Source organism: Hetaerina americana, unplaced genomic scaffold (assembly GCF_022747635.1).
Source record: "Hetaerina americana unplaced genomic scaffold, ioHetAmer1.1.p SCAF_3, whole genome shotgun sequence".
Classification (NCBI taxonomy): domain Eukaryota; kingdom Metazoa; phylum Arthropoda; class Insecta; order Odonata; family Calopterygidae; genus Hetaerina; species Hetaerina americana.
Genome location: NW_027286874.1, coordinates 1,653,539 through 1,675,160, shown reverse-complemented (window position 1 = coordinate 1,675,160; position 21,622 = coordinate 1,653,539). Strand labels below are relative to the sequence as shown.

The window sequence follows — 21,622 nt, the reverse complement described above, 5'->3', positions numbered from 1 at the left end:
CCATTCTTGATTGTTTCCTCATTCATGCAAAAGATATTATGGTAAGATGTTCTTCCCTTGGTTTAATTACTTGGCAACCTAAGGGATGCTAACTTTTGCCTCCAAAACTCATATTCACCTTGAGTAATGGATGAAAAAATCTATTTGAATTACTTTATTTGTTACACTTGCTGACACATTTTAGCAAAATAAAGTAGAATAGTAGTAAGGCCACTCACTTTAAATGTCATTAAGGTCTACTCATCACTAGACCACCTTTGACACCCAACAAGCATATTGATTCCTGCATTTAAAACTAACTATATCTTTGGCATATTTTGATATCTGGTGTCAAATATTGGTCCTTGAATTATTCAAATACAGTGAACTCTCAATTACCCATGCTAATGGATCCAAGAGGAAGCAAGTTTAAAAGAAAGACATAGCTAACAGAACTACACAGAAAATATGATCATGATGTATGAGATAATTATACCCGGAAACCCCTCTTTTTTATTCAGTGTGATTATTCTGAGTTTTTTTGCAATGAAAAGTACTTTTTTTTCCATTTTTCGGCCATTTGATAAGAGTAGCATTACAGATTTACAATGAAACAGAACTACCATGAAGTGAATAGCAGAACATATTTTCCTCAGAAAGCTAAACCAATCACATAGCCAGGAAGAAACAAATGACTTGCAAAGGATGAATTTTAAAAAAGGATTTCTAATGCAGGTTCATACACACATATGATACTGATTAAAATAATATTGTGTAGATATTTAATGAATTATTTGCTGCATAATATACTATAGATATGCTTGCCTAAAGGAGAATACATATTTCTCAGTGCAAAAGAATGCGAGTGAAATGATAATGGGAAGGTACAGATGATACAAAAATGTTTAAATAAAAACTTTAAATACTATTCACAATATTTGATTTTGTTATGTTAAAAACTTGGTAGAAAGCCCAGATCATTTAAACTTGAACTTTAGAAAAAGTATATCGAAGTTTGAAAGCATTTAATTTTTATATGATAGTAATTTGATTAAAATTTTGAGGTGCTAGAAAGAAAATAATAACACGGATAATACAGGACCTGTACACAAAACGGATAATTTATTGTTTTGCTATGTCTGAATCATTATCACGGCACTGCATGCAATCAGCTACCCTATGTGATGTATCCATCATCCTCAATGCATCGGCCATTTTGAGAAACGACTTCAGCACCAACAGTGATGCTTTTGGTGATCTGAACGTCCAATAATGTCGGCTTCTCGCAATGTTAAGAAATGCTATGCTAAAGTTGTTTGGCAAAATCTAATAGATGAAGGTTTTGCCTGTAATAACCCATAACTCAGTAACTTATGAAATAAGGATATCTATAAATTCAAGTATAACATTTAGTAAATCCACAATTTGCAAACTTTTTCAATTCAGTAAATTCAAGTGGAAAAATCTCACAATGAGGGAATTAATTTCACATTTTTTTCAAAGCTACAATATCTAAGAACAATTTGTTATCCATATGAAAAATATCAGAAATGCACACAAAAAGTATCAGAATCTAGTTTCATATATTTAATGGCCTTCACATGACCACATATGCAGCAACAAAAATGATGGAAACTCTTATCAAATCATTTTTATATAGGATAATCTTTATAAGATATAAAGAAAAATTTACTAAGTAACACAATTCTTTTAGTTTTTTACACTTAAAGAATCTCAGAGATTGCATGGAGAACTTTGCAATAATGCGAAACTTCTTTTAAATTACACACACTCCCACAAACTGACTTTGAATAAGTGGCCATTCCTTTGAAGTTAATCAAGTTTTTGTCTACTGTTGCAACTGTAAATTATTTGTTACCTGGCTATTAATCAGTGCTATCAGAACCAAGACCAAAAACATTAGCTAAAAACTGAGCCTGAGGCAAAATCTAAAAAAATTACTATAACTTGTCACTACTTGATACAAAGACTTAACCCTGCAATCCTCTTAAAAGGGTGACTGTTGAGGTGAACACTGGTGTCTGCTAATGCATGGCAGCGTCCGCTGAGACTGTCTTCTTCACACAATGCTGAGTGGTGATGATTTTACTTAGTTCAGTCTGGCCTATGAGGTAACACACCACTTCTGGTTTTTCATATTTTCAGATTTTACATGCATAATAAATAATTTGTAAATCAGTGTCTCTTAATGTTCGCTCCTCACCATGGCAGACACCAGTGCCCAGAGTATACTTTTTGTGAACACCATGCGACCACTGCATTTACTTGTAGTCAGTTCTTACTTGTCTGCTATGACCTTAGGGTTAACACCATACAATAAGCAAGCCATATTTGACACACTTTTATATTTTTGTACAGAAATATGGACTCTTTCATAAATAATCTTTTGAGGAACTGGTCTCACCTTTTCAACAGATTTCTAAAAAAGGGAAAGAGATAAAAATAGAAAAAAGATCAACACGAGAGACGAAGTATTGCATCCAATAACAATTTAAAACTCAAAAGTATTAGCACAATTTATGTTAATGCGGGGGGGGGATGTCTTCTAGAAGAGAACTTTGGTGCCTGTGGGAAAAGATGGGGCATGTTTTAAAAGTTACACAAAGTTTAAACAAGGTGGAATAAATGGGCGTTTCATACATTCCACGTGAAAAGAGGAATAGTAGAATGGACATAAATAGGTAATGTTCTTATAAATTAAGGTTACAGATCCATTACGGTAAATTTTTTTTTTTCTAGCCGAAGCCATCTCATGATGAAGCACCATTAATACCACTGGCGGTGAGGTTGGCATAGGTGTTCACTCAAAACAAAATACATTGTCATAATTAATCCCGCGTATTTATCATGAATGGGATTATTTCACTGATTAGATTCTAATAAAAGCCAATGTGCCCTCCCTATTCTGCCCCCAAGTCATTATGGCAGCAATTGTAACGCTGGTTGAGTGGCAAACATCATCAGCGTAATCATGTTGCATATTATTCATTTTATCAGTCCATTTGATCTTTTGCTAGTCATACACGAATTTCAATTTGTTTTGAGGGCACATATGTGACTGACTCTGGTTCATCTTTACTATCTACCTCTGAAACTCAGTACCTCTGAATCCCAAAACACCTACTTAAGTTTCCAAATATGGGCAAATTTGATTGATATCAACATCATCATCTTTGAGAACAGTATTTGCCACTTTATTATAAAATCTCCTCTTGAATTGTTGCTCTTGATTTTGACAAATTTCACAGTAGCTAAGTGAAATTGATCCATGAACAAGTTTTATCATTCAATTTTCCCTAACTTATTGGGTATTTTTGTTCTGCATTATCTGAACGTGTAGCACTGTATTCAGTTCTATGAGTCTATTACCAGTTATATAGGCTAAGTCCAGCCTAAAAATTTATTACTCTCTGACTTTTCCCAAGATTGGCAACATCAAATTTTAATGAGCCAACCCTCCAGAAGACTAAATACGTGGAAATTCATTTCTGTATTGAGACAAATTTCGGTTCGTTCCAATTTGCCAATGGCTAAATTACACCTAACTTCCCAGGGATATGATTTTGATTGCCACTCTTCAGCCAATTGAGGGCAACACAAGAGGTGAGAGTAGAGTGGGAGTACCATTTCTCCTGATCTGAGACTTACGTATGGTACACAAATTGCTCCAGGCTGAATTAAGAATCTAATGCTCATGGATGCAAACCAAATTGATGACATTATGCCCCTTTATGGTGATTTGCCATTACTTAATTAGCAGAAATATTGGCTATTTCTGGCCAGTGCCCAAATCATTACGGGCCAAGTTCACATTAGCAGACGAAGTGACACTTGCATACAATGGGTCCAATGATGCCAGCTACATCAACATCTTTAGGCACTAACTGGCACTTCGAATTTTCATGGTATGACCTCTGAAACAGATCCAACACTTCAAATTCACACAAAAACTTCAAACAGTACCCATGATCAGACACACAAATGATACTAATAATTCCATCATTTGAAGTTCAATGACTGAAACCCAGAGCATAGTTATAGAGAGGAAGCCTTGTCAAATATGCCACAGAATTTAGACCAATGAGATACACCCCACCCTCTTCAGTTTCCTCATGGATAACACCAAGAAATAATTTCGAGTTCGCAGCAAAGAAAGTTTTGGGAATTTTTAGAGGTGAGCAACTGTTAAATGGGGTAAAAGGTTTATAAAGGTGGGTGAAAGGCTTACCCTGTCGGGCAAGGGTTTGCAAGGCATTGATGGGGTCAGGCATACCCTGGCCACCAGGCCCTGGTCCTCCTGCTCCCGGCATCCCAGCAGTCTTCTTTGTATCTGATGATAAAAGAAAACAAAGTTGCTTAGCAAATGCAAAACAGGATTAATTAAAAATTTATACACTTTAACGTGAAAAGTCTTGACCAAATTATTATGAATATTAAGAGCAACAAGCTTAAAAAACTTATGGAAAATGTTTGCATTATCTAAACAGTCAGAATCATAAAATATGATAAATAATAAGTCCACTACATCATTAAATTTTCCTTGTTTAATTTTCTTCTTCCCTAAGAAAATGAACTCACATCATGATTTAAAAAATAATTAAGAGGTACTAATATTTGACATTCAGTAAGCCTTAAAAACTAACAGTCATCGCCCATTATCTTCACTAGACAACTAGTTTCATCTGCTAAAGTGTGCAGCGAGTAGAAATTTAGCTGCACTAACAACTCAAACAAAATAATGGGTTTTCTCCACAAGTAACAAATTCAAAAGCTTCTTACTGTTCTTCAAATTCTCAATTAGAATTTAGGCTGGAAAAAATAGTTCGTGGGTGGAAAGGAAAGGGGAGGAGGTGTAAGACCATGAGTAGTCCTTATGGGGTTCGCAAGGTACATTTAGTATAATTTGCCAAGCACCTTCATTACGAAAAGAAAGCCAAATACATTTCGATTTGCACTGACACAAGAAAATCCCAACAATAATGAGCGGAGGTTTCAAATTTTTTACATAAGCGCTATGGAGAAAAATAACTATCGCTGCGAACGCGGAGAGCGGCATCTCAGAATGAAATAACGAACAGCACGTATGCCAGGCAAGTAAACATTATATCGCTATTAATTCTGACCTCTCAACAATGGAGGGAGAAGTGACGCTAAGAGTGAAGTCTGGATACCGCTCATTCAGTTACGATGACGGAATAAAAGTCGGGTGTCGAAGAATGGGCCGGCTCTGGTAATAACCCGCTCCACTAACAAATACGCACCCTGGAGGGAGGGGTGATTCGCGCGGGAATACGAACGATCTTTCTGAGAATCCTATCGGCGGATTCCGCGAAAACGGAGGAATCAATAGGACCACTCTCTTAATGGTCACCACACACGAATCGAGGCAAAGTTTCACAGGTTTCAAAGTGAGAAAACGATATTTTCCAAAATTATTTCTTCGCGTCATCAAACAAATGAAAGCGCTCGGGAAAAATTAATAATTGTCGCAAAGAAAACATCTTTCTCCCCTACATTTAAAATCTTTTTTCACCCGAAAGGACAATCCCGTCGAATGTAATTATTCTACGCTGAAAATGCATAAATATTTGTAATAATTACCTACTGTGTCACGAAATAATTTCATATTTCTTCCTCGGAAAAATTTGCTCAAAAGTTGGAAGTCCATTGAAGAAAAGAATCTTATGTAAATGCGGAAAACCACTAAGAATGAATTTTCCATAAAGTCCCTTAAGAACAAGACGAAACATTTCCCCGGTAATTTTTGAATAGCTAAGACAGCGCATAGTACAATACGAGGTCTAAACTTCCTTCATGTTCTCCGAACCAAATCCCAGAGAGAGCGAGAGAGAGAAGGGGGGGGGGGGGGTTGAGTACACATTCGTTTGAAAATTCCGCTCATTTTTCACAAACACGGAACTTGAGAATTTCAAATGGAAAGGCAATGAACGAAAGGCGCCGGGAGCTCCGACACCAATCGAAGAGCTCCCTCTATTGGCGGAATAAATAATCGTATGGACGAAAGCACACATCCATTTGAATGGAGTGCAGGGAAGGACGGACGGAATGAAGTGAGATGGGGGAGGAGGCGGAGGAAAAGGGTTTCGGGAGAGCTGAAGGGTAAGAGGGAGGGAAATGGAGGGGGTGAGAGAGGGACCACAAGAGGACCCTACGCTCTTGAACTTAAAGGTTCGCTCCCTGCACACAGAAGACCTGCATTACACCGAAACACCCACAAACGTGCACACCCAACGGTTAAATAAATACCACCCTCGTGACGTCTTCCACCTTCGGAGGAAAATGTTCACCTTCAAAGGTCATAATTTTCGCTCGGATGGATTACACAACTCAATCGCACAACCACCCCACATGCGATCCAGGGTCTAGAGAAGTGGGCAGCCCAGAACCCTTGCCCTTTAAAATGGAATAAACGCGATTGGTGAAGGAGGGGGAAGAGACTTGACACCGGGCAAACCCCTTTTCGCACCACATCCTTCGCACTGTCTCCGCGTCGGGTCAATAGGGAGAGGAGAGCACGAAAAAATATAACAATCCGAAATTCGATTCGCCAACATCGAAGAGTCGAACTGACGACCCCCCACGGAGTTGAAAGTTCAGTAACAGTGGGTAGAGTAATCCCTCGTAACGCCCCTCGAGAAGGGGGGGGGGTCAAAACGGCACGAAACGAACGAAACAATACGACTGGGAACGTATTGCCCTCGATCTCTTTCGCGCGCTCGCGAGCTTTAAAAACAACGCGGCATCGAACGCCGCCGCCGCCGACAATCCCCGCGGGATTTTCGCACACGGACGAAAGAGAAAAGGGAAAGCAGGGGGAAGAGATGAGGGAAAGGGAGAGAGAGTGTGGACAGGCGAGGGAGGTATTGAAAGGGAAAGGACCGTGAAGGAGGAAGACGACGAGAGGAGAACGGAAAGAAGAATAAACGCGGATTAAGGGCTAAGGTCTCGCTTTCGAGAAAAGTTGGAACAGTATGGTGAAGTCAGGATGAGAGATGACGATGAGCACGGCGCGGCAACAGTTGCGTTTGCGATGAGAGTCGTAGTAACAGCAACAAAACAACAACAACAACAGGGGGCGAAGGGGAATGCTCCACACACACACTTCCACTCACAGGATCCCACGTAAAACATGATGACGACGGCGAGAAGACGGTGACGACGGTGACCGGCTCGCGGGCGGGCGTCTTCCCACACCCCGCACACACAGAAGAAGAAGAAGAGGCTTCTCCTTCCGAGAAGGGGCGTGGGGCGGAGGGAGAGAGGGACAGGGAGAGAGAGTAGGATGAGAGTGTCTCCGGGCACGCCGCTGTTCCCGTCGAGGGAACGAACACTCAAGGAGAAGAGAGAGAAGGGAGAGAGGAGGAGGATGGATAAGAAGGGCGAGTCGAAGGATTCGAGGTTGGCGAAGAACCATCCGTCGGAGATTCAAACGCCGAACCGCGAAAAAAAGAGGAGAAAAATCAGCGGGGAAGCGAACCGACGACCCGATATTAAACGGAGAGAAAAAGAGGACGGAAAAAATTAAGAAAAACTTTTTTCCCTCCTTTCCTTTTCTTTAATAAATACAATGATATCGCACTTAAAAAAGAACTAAACGAGAAAAAAAAGACGTCTGCTGGTCTTCTTTCCGTTCCGTCACTTCCGAGAGCGACCGCCTTCGCTTTCTTCTTCTCCCTCGTCCACGATGGCCACGGGCCCGGAGGAGTGTTGTGTACGAGCGTGAGCGGAGGAAGGCGGAATATGAGGAGGAGGAGAACGAGAGAAGAAACGAGAGAGAGAAGGTGATAGAGAGAGAGGCGGGGTGAAGAGGGGGAGGGAAAGGGGAAAGGGTAAGGGGGAGGGGAGGGATAGAGAGACAGAGAGAGCGCGCGCGATATGGCCCGTCTCTGTGTGTGTGTGTGTATATATCTCTCTCTCCCTCCTCTCTTGCTCTTCTCTCCGTTCCTTGTGGCTACGACGGCCGCACCCCCACTCCCCCGCGCCGGCACTAACCTCCCCCCTGCCTCCCCCGCGCGCACACTCACTCACACACACACACACACGAGTGCGAGAGCTTCGTGGGAGAGGGGGAGGCGACCCCTCCAGCCCCTTCCCCTTACCCCCTCGCCCCCGCGCAACACCCACAATCAATGGGCTCTCCTCCCCTCCCTCCCTGCTGGCCGCAATTCCCTTGGAGGGGCCGGGGGAGACACATCCCCCCTTCATATCCCTTCCCCTTTAATACATATATCCTCCCCCACAGCCCTCTCCGCACCCCTCGCGCGAACTATTTACCCCAGCCCCCGCCCCCCCTCCGCCCCCCTTATGTCCTACCCTCTCTCGTGCGCCAGCGCACTGCGCCCACTCCCTCCCCCATAGGGCATAAAGCCCCCTCTTCCCCCGCTCCGCGGTCTCACCCCTCCGGCCCCTCTAGTGGTTCCCCACCCCTCGATATCACGCACCTTTGCCATGGCGTCCACCCTTTTAAAGGGGAGCGGGAGGGAGAGAGGGGCAGATAGAAAGAATTGAGTGAGAGAGAGACTAGGGGTTAGCGAGGGGGAGGTGGGTGAGGGGGGGTTAAGGGTATATGTATTATGGAGAGGGGGGAAGGGCGTCACGTCCGACGCCCTAAGGTCTACCCCTTCGCTTAATCTCCCCCCCCCCCTTCGTCTTCCCCTACGCCTTATTCTTCCCCCTTCCCTCGCCCCTCTCCGCTCCATCCAGGATTCTCCCTCGCCATCCCGCAGAAGGGGGCAGAAGGGGAGGGAAACGGGGAGGATGCGTGTGTGTGTGTGTGTGTGCCTGCGAGTATATATGTACGAAGGGGAAAGGAGAGCTTTAAGGGAGAGTGCAAGGGAGGGAGGGAGAGGAAAAGGGGATGTTTTAAAGGGGTTAGGGGAAGGGTTTGCCGATCGGTGACCGAGAGAGAAGGCGAGAGGGAAAGAGAGCGCGGGCGGTGGACCAGTGGGCGCGTTCCGAAAGGCGCTTGCGTCTTCGGGAGGTTGCCGTGACAATTGCGCACGGTGCACATGTCACCCCTCTCCTCTCGCAAAATACCAAAAGCCGGAGTTCGAAGCCGGAAAACAAAAAAGCTCTCGCGGGCGAGTGGGATGGAGTGGGGGGGGGTTAAGGCCACTTCCGCGGGAGTTCGCACCGCCATCGCATTGTGCGGCGAATGCAGCGGCCGTTAATTAAAACGTAGCTCTTGGCCACCTCCTCTAATAAACGCATTTCAACTTTCATGGCCACGTCGAATTCCACCGCTGGCATTATTTCTCAAGCAATTAGCTGCACAGCAAGCATAGCAAATAGTATAGCCCTCCACGATTTTCCATTTCGTGGAACCGGCAAGAAAGACTTAAAAACTAAGCCAGTCGTTTGTGGAATTGCATTAACTGTGAGCAGACAAAGTACGAATGCGACGAGTGGACGTCGACGCTCCAAGTACTACAGCGGCGGTTCAGTTATATCATTTCAACCCCTCCGGCTTTCACTGATTCGAATGCCAACGGAGCCATGCCGTCAAAAATGTCTTTTATCATTAAAATTCTTATGCGATAGATTTGAGGTTTTGCACTACCTTCTCTCGATGATAAGTCTTTAAAGAATTACCGCGTCGAAACCAAGACACGGACATTTAATACGCTGAATTTCACCAAAAGAACTGGGGCGTAAACTTCAACACAACGATGCCATCTGGACAGGGGCTTTTCGCCTTAGCAATTAAAGTACGATCACGAGGGCTGCTTTCTAAAAATGTTATCGAATCAGTGAAATCACATCGAGCACTGCAAACTGGCACTGCATGGAACCCCCAGTACGGTGCGTGTGGATTTGAAATCTCGTTCATTCGAAACAGCCATTTACGGACTCTTGTGACGTGATTCAAGCCAAGAGTACCACTGAAACTGTCACATTAGGGTTATAGAGTCGAGCCATGTTATACGAGTAAATGCATTCGAAGTAAATCACGGGTCCCAAAGATTTTCACGTTTCACAGATATTGCGAAAGATATTGCCCAAATAATATCACTTTCATAGTTTATTGTCAAGAGTACTTAGAAAATTTAAAAGTAAAGTTTTTGTTACCCCCGAGTTAAAAGAAAAGGTCAAAGAAAAAAACTAAAAAAAGTTCATTTCTCGAGAAGATTGGAGGCGAGAGTATCAATGTGAAATGGACGTGATGAATAACGCAAAAATTAGCTGTGTGCGAATGTGGCATACACGCCAACCAACAAGAAGGGCCAATAGATCGGCAATATTGTAACCCAAAACTAAAAAAGCGCTAACCGGTATACTCACAATCTGTAAAGCCATAACCAGACCATAGCTTTCTTCCGATAATCCCGAGACACCGAATTGAAAAATTCATACTACCATAAGTTTACGAACTATTCCGCAGTACTTGCGTTAAGTTATGCGCATTAATTTAAAAAAAATTCTAATTCTTAAAGCCCAACTACTTCTATAACTTTGCCATTCCGAGCCATCACAGCTGAAATTTTTCTTTGACAATTTAAATTAGGGCTATTATTTACAATAAATAAGGATTTATATTCACTGCGGACAACGTGCGACGCCCCTCTTCCGATTGATCGACGTGTACTCTATCCGAGGTTTGGTAATCGCAGGAGATGACACATCGGCACAAAAAATGCAGACACTCGTCATAATACGTATTCCGGCTTCAAGCGGATGATTTGAAACTCTTGTAACTCCCTGGCGATAACGAAAATCGCAGTTTCATTTGAATCATTATTACTTCATTAATCGCATTTGGATCCACCAAATATTAAAGCATGACATAGATCAGAACACTGAGTGAAAGGGTGGAAAATGTACGTAAAAACTGGGCATTTGTGCGGAAAATATACTAGTATCAGGAGCTGCATAGGCCAAAATGTGTAAAATATTTTGTACAGAGTTAACGGCTCTAAAGATTCCGCTTACGTGTTAATTAAGGATGGAAAAATCACTGACTACCTCCGCTGAAACTTTTATTCTACATTCTACTTTTTCTCAGGCGGAGTCGGAGTATTAGTTTAAAATCAATTCTCCACTCCGGTGGCGAGTGTAATGATGCCAAAGTATCGGGAATACACACTACCTAGCCAATACGGCCAATGAAACAAGTTACGGAGTTAAACTTTTCCTTTCGCTGAAATGCAAGGGCCCCAACACACGACTTTCTCTTGAATGTAACGCATGCACCTTGCATTTATCAGTCTACTGGAATAGTCTCGTCGGCAGGGAGCCGGCCCTCTAATCAAAAGGCTGAGGGTTCGAATTCCCCCGCATCGTTTCACGATTAATGTAATCTTCCTGGCTCTATTCGGAGGCGGCACGTCATAAAAAATGGGACTGATCTGTCCACGAAGGGTTGGACGAGGAGAGCCTCGACTCCTCAGATCGATACATAAATATTTACTTCACAGAAAGGAAATAGCCTCAGGATTCTGTGCCAGTGGAAGCAGCGGACGGGAACCACGACGCTGGCCCAAGGGGCGGTACCCGATTTGGCTTTCGGTTCGCACGTTGGTGAGCACAGAGAATTCGTACTAGCAGACAAGACACCTCCGTCGCCCAATATGGCCTTAGTTGTGTATTCTGGTCATTACCAGCTCGCTGTATTTTCACTTTGCTCAGCACAAAGCATTTGCGGCAACTTGGACGCAGAACTTGCGTAACAGAGTATCACCCACGAGCCCGTAGCAACCGAATAGCCAACCGACTGACCAGGGTAACCGCCGCGATCCTGGGCGATCGAGCTCAATGCTCCACCGAATTGCTATTCGGATCTTCCATGTACCAGGACCGCAGTATATTCACGTCCCGATTCCCAGGCGACCTCCACAACGTCTTACGGGGTGGTTTAAATCGCACCTAAAGTTCAAAACCAAGCACACTCCAACGTCCGCGTTGGCATAGAGCACACAGAATGCAAATGCGACAAATGTTGTCGGACAATGATAATCTTGCAAGAAACTAATTCTTTTCGTCCTTCATGTCGGTTTTGCTTTTTTTCAGCAGGGCTGTATCCATTTCTAATCCAGATACGTAATCGGGAGTGGCGCGTCGAATAATCCGTAATGCTCAGCGTCGCAGGGGAAAAAAGGGGGTAAACTTCGCCCTAGTGAAAATTTTGAGGCTTCCGTGAAATACTTCCATTTTAAAAATGTCAAAATGTACGTACATTATTCCAACGAACTGAGTGGCGACCATGATCAATAGTAACACATTTAAATCGAGGAAAAAAATAAATGCCTCCCTCCCGAAAGACCATCAACATTGTTTTCCTGACGCGCTCCCGTGAAACGCCACGATGATCTCGTATTACCCATGCCCTCATAGGATTCGAACCAGCAGGCTATCGATTGGTAGGCCAACGCAATATCAACCTTACCAATCAGGTAGACAAATGCGCTCTTCTTGAACGGGTTATGTACATTTCAGGGGAAACCCAGTGAATAAAAACACTCGATTTTCAGCGTAAACGCCGACTATTTACCCTTTTTTATTCTTAATTACTCCTTAACCTATTCCGTAAAGATTAATACTTATTTTATGAATTACCGACTGGTAGCTTAAATGATACATTATTTTAAGACTTCGAAGAATCTACCTCTTGGAATTAGTAATACCACATATATTAACTTACGTTTCATTCCTATCGAGGGTGTGTTTTCTTTGGCTGCCACCGACTTGGTTCGAAGTAGCCATTTTGTCGGAGGACTTGCCCAAATCTAGTTTAGTCCACGAAGATGCCGCATTCATACACCCATGGGTTTCGTCACTGCTATTAGCCAGTATAAGTACATACACAATTAACCTACGGATTTACGAGCAGCATTTTTCGATTTTCCAGGGAAAACTCGCTGGCGAGCCAACCACGAGGTCTGGGGTTCGAGTACTGCCCAGGTCGCATCGGAGCCGTGTTCTTTAAGTGCAAAAGATGTCCGAAACTCGCCGTCAAAAATGAACCATCTCTTCATGCGACCATCTCCTTAATTCATTTAAACAATCTTTTCGCCGTGAAAACCAAAACTCGATTATTTAAAGCACGCAGTCATCATTTTAAGGAATACGTCAGCAATCATTGACGATGGGTGTAAAAAAGACCCTTCGATAATACTGTGGATTAGGTCGGAATGGAGATATATTGGAGTGAAACTAAATGGTGCATTACCTGAGATAATTACAACGGCGACGCTGACTTTTTCTCTGCTCAATAATCTTCAGAAAATCTGTGGTTTTTAACTTCACGCCACCTGCTAACTTTTGCAGCCTACAACGATTTGGCAGCATACAGATGGATTTATTCCACTGCAAAATATTTCGCTACTACGCAAAAGGCTTCTATTGCATATCACAGCCCTTCACATCCAGGACTGCGGATGTTCTTGCATTAGAAGCCATAGTTGATCAAAAATACCCGATCACTTCGTACGCATTTACCCCAGACCAATGTTTCCCAACATTTATTCAATGCCTTAGAGAATTCGACGGTCCCACCAAATTCTGAAAGACCATAACGTAAATCGGGTTTTCGAAAAAGGATCATAAGTAAAACTTCTTTCTCATCTTTCTTCAATTAACACAAATTTTATCGGCAACGGTTAATTTTTTTACCATATCAGTGATGAGGTGACGAAGTCCACCTTTTTTGATTGCCCCCAATGTATTTAAAATGCCTCTCCGCGGGGGAGGCTACTCCTCACATTGGCAGACATTGTGTTATGCCTACACCCAAACGAATGTAATAACCCTCGGCTGAAATATGACAACTCTTTGTTAGAAAGCCGACTTGTCATCCAAGAGAGAATTTGGAGGGGCTTTGCAGCACCTCACGCGGAAACGCCTTCTCCCCTCACTCATTGAATTCGATTGAAAAACGCCATGCGCTGCAAACACGCATTCCATTCTCGGAAACGAGGATACTCGTTGAATTTTAAGGAAGGGCGTTCGTTGTGCGTGGACTTGCACGTGCTTCCGAACAGCCTGTGGCGAGTCGATGCGAAATCCCCGTGCCGCGGGGTCGCCCCGGAAAGAGACGAGTCCGGCAGGGAAGGGAAGGGCGCCGACTTATCAGTGGCGCAAGTCTATTAACGGAGACGAAATCTGCACGCGGAGGCAGAACGTGGTGGCACTTCCGCAGCGGAAAATCTGGCTCGCTCGTGCGCACTCGCGTTTTCAATGTGGCCCACAGTCGGCGAGGAGATAAAAGGGGCCGCCGCACCACCACCCCGCCCTCGCATTAGCAGATGGCATGGATATATGAAGAAGAAGAGGAAGCGGCAGGCAGGGGATGCCACGGCGAGGAAAGGAAGCCTATTTTTCCCGGCCAGGCACAAATACGTGGCCACGGCATGGATCTCGAATATTGACGCGTATACAACCTGCTTAAAGGAACCTCTACCGGTAGACTACTCCCGTTAATAATGAAAAAAACAACTCGCGACTTTTTTGCACTTCCACACATACCAACTATTTTCAGGACCCCTAAAGAATATCGATCCAGGTCGGATTTAAATGTAATATACCATGGGATGGAACGCTCTTCAAAAATGTTTAAAGGGATGCGCCGGCGGCGGAGGCTGAATACCACTGATATTGACCAAAGGGTTCGGTTGCACGCCGTTGATGGGGTCCCGGCAGGCTGTGCATGGAACTTTAAGGAGTTCCACTTGAAAACGGGCACACAAAGACGTGCAAGATTTAAATAAAAATATCCCAGGGATATAACTTTTGAAAACGAAGAATTCGTCTTTAAAGTTATGGCAAAAAATCGGTACACTTAAATGATGTTACATGGAACAAAGCGAACTTAAGACTAAATAAAACTGTGAAAAAATACGAAGCCTACAATAATTCCTAAGGTAACAGAAAAGTATTCCATCCGCCGCGAAAGATAACAAAAATAACAGTTTACAAAGCAATTTTCATTGGATGAGCGAAAAACAGATACCAATTGTAATTAAATAGCAGCTACTAGGGGAATTAAACCTTGTCCAAGGGATTGACAGGCCACAGGTTATAACAAATGGGGCCTCCCTCTTGGTTGACCTGTTCATGGACGACCTGGAGACCCGAATGGTCAGTTGTGGACCTAAATATGTACCCTTATCATCGTTATGTGGGCGAGAAACAATTGAATACATTTGGCTCGGTTAAAATCTCTCGACAAGAAATTGCATTTAAATGCGAAAACAGTCGAAATGGATCCCTTAATTTTCTTATTGCCTTCATTTCCACCATCACTAAGTGTTCACAATTTTCCATTCACAGGAATCCGTCATACACGCAGCAGGGCATTCCCATGACTTCCGGGGACTCCCCCAAAAACTAACCGCTTCCCACGCGATGATCGTGAGCCTCTAGACATCCCCAATCTGATTGATACCATAGTAAAGAAGTTGATACCGTCAAAAACACTGCCCCACCAACGGCTAATAGTCATAAATGACAAACTTCTTAGGCAATGCAACCGCAAACATATACACTGTATGTAGATCAATTTATAAGGCTATACCACCCTCGACTGGAAACCTCGGCGGGTTAAAATTACTTTCCTTGATAAATCTTCAGAAAATATTACTTACATCTTTCCCAAAGAGACTAATTTTGGATTATATAATAATATCAGCCTGGGCAACCTTCTTTTCTAGGGCAAAGGTAAGGGAAGGCTTCAGAAAAAACGGAAAATACACAAGTTAACTTGCAATGACTACAAGGTAAAGGACAATCTGGAAGAAATTCCGAAGTGAGAGCAAAAGAACGCCTTTTTATTAAAATTTCCGGAGAAGTCTAAACTTTTTGAAGTATTCAATTGAACACGGGAATGGGAGTGACTTCCAACGCATTCCCCTCCACTTGGAGAAATGAAATAAAAGGGCACGCGTAACAACAGCCTAGATCATCATAGACATGGGGCAAAACGCATGGAAACATGACGAATAAAAACCTCTTCCCTTTACACTCCCACTCCTCTTCTATGGGTTAAATGGAAGAAGGGACCATTTGGTCTCAATTTCGCCCAAATAAAGACCACTATCTATCTATCTTCTCACTCAGCCACTGAGATTTCGACTCCCCCTCTCCCATACCACACCAACTCTCAACCTGATCCCCAGCCCCCTGATTTTAAATCACCACATATAGCTGCTCGGAATTTAATTATGATTACTACCGGGTTGTGAAAATAGTTTTTTCTCTCCTTTTATTTAATTTTCCTGTGGATACTAGCGAAGTTAATATTAATTTTGCAAACAATGTCCTGTATTCACCAAGCAACGCTTGCCATAGTGAATTTAACAACGAAGTAATTAATGCCTATTACATGAACCCTATCTTGATTCTCTACCTCCTGGAATTATTTCTCGGAGTATTTATGCCTGAAATTAATCTTATTACGGAGAAAAAACTAACCAACGGCGAAAAAACCTACCGCTTTTCCGAAGTCAATAGGATAGGAAGGAATCCATCTGGACGCACGGGGAGATTTTTTCTCATCAATCATGAACAAGTGCCGTCAAAACAAATATTTAAACAGATTTTTCACGCCATCATTTCCGCCTCAGATAACCTTTCGCTAACGCTTAAGAACACTTCGATGGCCACCACGAAACATCGAAGACACTCTGAAGCGACCCAATGACGCAATAACGGCACTAGGGTTAAAGAAAGATCATACTCTGATAGAAGAGCCGGAATAGAAAGAAAATTAAGGAAAAAGGTAAGAACATTTTTCAACCCATTTGAGCTAAATGTTTGGGATATCCACATACATTGCATCAACACCAAGTCTTTTGCATCCCAGAGGTAACGCTCAAGTCGCCGAGGGTGAAGGCTGCGCTCCGGAAGAAATCACTGAGAGCGGGGAGGCATTAATCGCCCCAAGCTCCAGTGAAACCAAGGAAAATATTGCCGGGCGCAAACACAAATCAAAGCGCTGAAACGGCTTTATAAGTAAGCATGCGATTACATTAGTGCTTGGGAAAAGGAGGGAATGTCTCCCAAAACGGCTCGATGCAATGGACGTAAAAATCAATCCCATTCTAGTAAACATATTGGGCTCGATTAAAGACCAGGATAACTATAGTATTCACTCAATCCGATTTTTGGAGAAGGCACTTGAAAACGTCTGATACTACTAACTTATGACATCCTTCCAAAAAACGTATTATTTACAAATGAAAAAACGGGGGATAACTACAGACGAGAGAACAAGTTACCTATGAGCATCGTGTGATTTCTTAAAATGCACTAAATACAAGGAAAATACGAAAATCAATCATAAATGGGACAAAGAAACTATTACGAAAATGAAGTTCCAGCAAATGTACAATGCGAGTTGAAATATTTTAACAAGGAAACGCGCAGCAATTAAAAGGGTTACGTTTATTAAAATATTGAGTAAACCCAACTTGATATCATTCAAACCTAATAACTCATAAAAAAGTAGCATGAATTCGACAGATATGAGAATATTCCAGTCCAAAAAAAATAATTATCCCAAACTGACTGACAAGCCAGGCAGACAACTGAGAGATGCAGTGTTTGAATTTGGGTCAAGTAAGTCCACTTCTTTAAAGGAAATCTCCACTCTTGCCATACTAACAAAACCACTGTTGAATAAATTATGAATGTACAAGTTTGAGGCCATGTAAATACACGTAATCCCACATATTTATCTGCAGGTCAGTAACATGCCTGTATAGCAGCTCATAGGGAAAAGCAATGCAGCCAACATTTAACCACATAGGTTAAATATCTAAATCAACAGCTTAACAGAAAGATGCAGAAAATTTGTTTCCTACTTACTCAAAATTCAAGAATGGAAGACAGTCTATTCTTTGAATAATATATTATCAATTACCTAAATACTGTTTCCATCTCTAGAAAACAAAATTTGTCATCTTTTACTATGCTTTCATTATTTACTTCCTCTTGCTAGTGACTGGTTGCCAACTTGATAAGGAAGAGACTGGGTCCCATTGACAACCAAAAATATAAGACATTTAAGCTGTGTACGAAAGATACAATACTTTTCATTGAAAGGGCATTTCAGTATTCACTAAAAAGAAACAAATAATGATCCAGCATATGAATGACTAGAATTTTTTCAACATCATCTATTAATAGTATATTTACAGAAACCTAATTCTACTGATAATTTCCATGATTCCCAAAATCACTCCCATGATGTGATGATTCACAAATGGCTCATTAATCATGGATAACTATTCATGAACCCCACTTTAAGAAATTAGCCTTATTAACACCTGGCACCAGGGCATGATAAAATACACAAAACCCACAAATGCACACAGTGTTTTTGTAGAAGTAAAAACTCTCAGTCTGGAAATTGGGTTTATATAATGGATATACATGCTCTTGACAGGCAAAATAATTTTTATGACATTGACTTACACTAGAAAAATGACAAAGCCGTAATCAATGCTGCTTCAATGCTTATGGAGATTTCAGACATTATATATTGAAACAGTTTTAACACTCGAAGATAAAAACTTCTGAAATAATATCTGAAACATTTATATTTTCTTATATTTCATTTATAAAAAACATCACACTGTAAGCAAATAGAGTGCATCTAATGAATATTAGTCACTTCAAATGCTGCTCATAAGGCTACTACCACAGAATGTTGTCAATTCATGGGTTGTTACAAGATCAGTAATTTGAAATACTTTTTAATGAAATTTAAACTTAAACTTTTAAACTTAAGTTAAACTGAATGCAAGCATCTCACATAACAGTCTCAACACCTTAATGAGTGGCCCTAAAAAAAGAGAGTTAATTTTTATTTGCTCAGATTGATGTGAACTAATAAATATTTCAGTCATGAATCATAATTTTGACAATCAATTAATATAAAATAATAACTTTTAGTTCCAAGATTGGGGACGATTACACAACACTGAAATGCAAGAAAAACACCAAGAGGACCTTACTATCCAACAAGAAAATCATCATTAGAAAATAACCACTGAATGCAATGAGATTTAATAATATCAAATGATTTCACATTAAACATGAATATTCAGTTAGACAAAAATCATAAGGGAAAGCAAAGGAAAAAGTGAATTTTAGTTCCTTCAATACATATTTTTTCTTTCCAAATATAAAACATTTCCCGGCCCCGGAAAAACCTACACATATGTAGCAAGGGTTTGGCTACATTAAGTGGGAGTATATTTGAGAATAAGACTTATAAAGAGAAGCTGCAACACTAAGTTGATATAATAGTATTTTGCATAGGATGGGCATTATTGCACACCCCTGGTGCACATTCATGGTTAAGTAATTTATTTTAACATGACAGATGTCACCAGGTTGCACTGAACACACTTTCCACCTACTTTAAATGCACTAGCTCTCAGAACTCCAGCAGCAGAACATCCATAAAATGAACACTAACTTGGACAAGAGGTAGCACAATAAACTGTTCAGTCAATAAAGTAATGAATATATTGAGCAATTAATCCCATGTAGCTTTTTCATTGCTAGTAGTAGTAATTTTTAGGGGAGGCGACCGACAACTGAGGTCATTTGCGCCATAGGGGATGGATAGGAAAGGATGAAGGGTGGAGAGAAACCCGGCGTCGGCATTAGCCTACTCTTTATGAAAGGCGCCAAGGGGTCCGCAGCTTAATGTCCCATCCGACGGACGGCATACTCACTCAAAGTGCCCTCCACAAAGCACCTCAAGTAGGGATCGAGATACCTCTGAAAAATATTCAACACCGCCGGGATTTGCACCCGCGCCCTCTGGGTGGGAAGCCAGTACGTTAGCCCTTTTTCATTGCTTAAAGGTTCAGTTGCTTTACTGGAAAAATGAGCACTCCTAGTTAGTCATGCATTTTCAAAGACCATTCAATGAGCAACAATCTCCAACATCAATAATTGGAGATCAATTATATTGGAGGCGTTCTCCACAGCAGCGATTGCATCATATCCTGGAAATCCATATCATACGCAGGGAGGTAGCCAGGGTGACAGGGCTTGGGGATGAAGGGAGAAGGCAAATTAAGCTAATTTAATGCAATCACAAAACAAGTGAATCCTACCATCAACCCTATGTCCTCTCAAAAATTTCTCAATGTATAGCTTTACTTATTACTCATACATTGGTGGTTTCATATAATTTCAAAAGCTGAAGAGAGGGAACCCCAGTTAGCAGGAAAAAATCATTAACACCAAAATCCTGGAGGCAGGCATTTTGAATGCTTTTTGATTTTATAAGACCATTATTCCATATTATGACCATTTATCTCTGGAAACCACTGAGTGTTCCTAATACTGTTTCTTAATCTTAATATGCTTCAATTGTTTTTCTGTAACTACATTTATTTGGTGTGGAGATACACTACCACATATTACCTAAGAAGCTATCATTCAAGTAGTAGTAGTTTTGAGGGGAGGCGACCGACAGCTAAGGTCATTTGCGCCATAGGGGATGGATAGGAAAGGATGAAGGGTGGAGAGAAACCCGGCGTCGGCATTAGCCTACTCTTTACGAAAGGCGCCAAGGGGTCGGCAGTTTAACGTCCCATCCGACGGACGGCGTACTCACTCAAAGTGCCCTCCACAAAGCACCTCAAGTAGGGATCGAGATACCTCTGAAAAATATTCAACACCGCCGGGATTTGAACCCGCGCCCTCATGGTGGGAAGCCAGTACGTTAGCCCCCGCACCATCTCGATCCCCCTATCATTCAATATTTGGCAAACAAGCCAAATAAATTTGGGCTTAAATTCTGTTTTCTGGTGGGAGTTCGGTTCAAATACATATCTCTATAAAGCTTTAGCATACTTCGGAAAGGATCATCAGGAATTTCACCTTCACTAGAGCATGTAGTTACATTGCTAAAGGACAGGATTTCAGAAGCGATAATTATTTTATCATATCGACTCGTAGGTTGAATTCTGAGGTGAGAAGCATTGTTAGACTAATGAAAAGGGTGAAAGAGGTTCTTCCCAAGTTTAAAATCTTTTCTTCTCCTTCAATAAATTAATGCCAAATTATGGAGACAAGTAATTGCATTCTGCTTCATGTGCATCAAGGAGATTTGTGCGAAAACATCCCCACAAGCAGCACCCTTCATCCTCTGGTATTGTATTTAATTCTATTTTGATAGATAATACTAATACATGCCGGAAACTATGTCATTTTACAGCTAAAATATGTACAGGGTAGACAACCAATGGCTGGACTCAATTCAGTGACATCAGGGACACAGATGGCCAATTCATATTTTCAATATAAAACAGAGATGGCTGCTATCTATGCATCAGCTTTATTTGAACAGGTGACAAAGAACAAAACTTCCTGAAGGAACTTCCTCCTTCATTTGGTCACTCAACAGAGGGATTTCATGATAAATGAAATCAAGGCCGAAAATAACTCAAGAATTATTTGTAGTAACAGCAAATTTACCACTGCACCTGCATTGATGACTACTAAGGGAAGTATCAAGTTAAAAACTGCAATAATGATAAGACTGTTTCCTGTAATTGCAAGATGCTCGTTCCAGAAAAGAGCCCAGCTTAAATAGTTAAAATAGGTATATACATGTGTAAAATGCAAATAAATGGATGATAAG

The 21,622-nt window shown here is 41.8% G+C and overlaps 1 protein-coding gene across 1 annotated transcript in view; it reads right to left on the bottom strand.

Annotated features, from left to right (window-relative positions):
• Positions 1-21,622, bottom strand: part of MED15 (mediator complex subunit 15) — a 72,594-nt gene that overhangs the window by 31,989 nt on the left and 18,983 nt on the right. Inside the window, exon 4 of the mRNA XM_071588750.1 lies at positions 4,229-4,330. Coding sequence (XP_071444851.1) covers positions 4,229-4,330 — 102 coding nt within the window. The remainder of the gene's footprint in view (positions 1-4,228; positions 4,331-21,622) is intronic.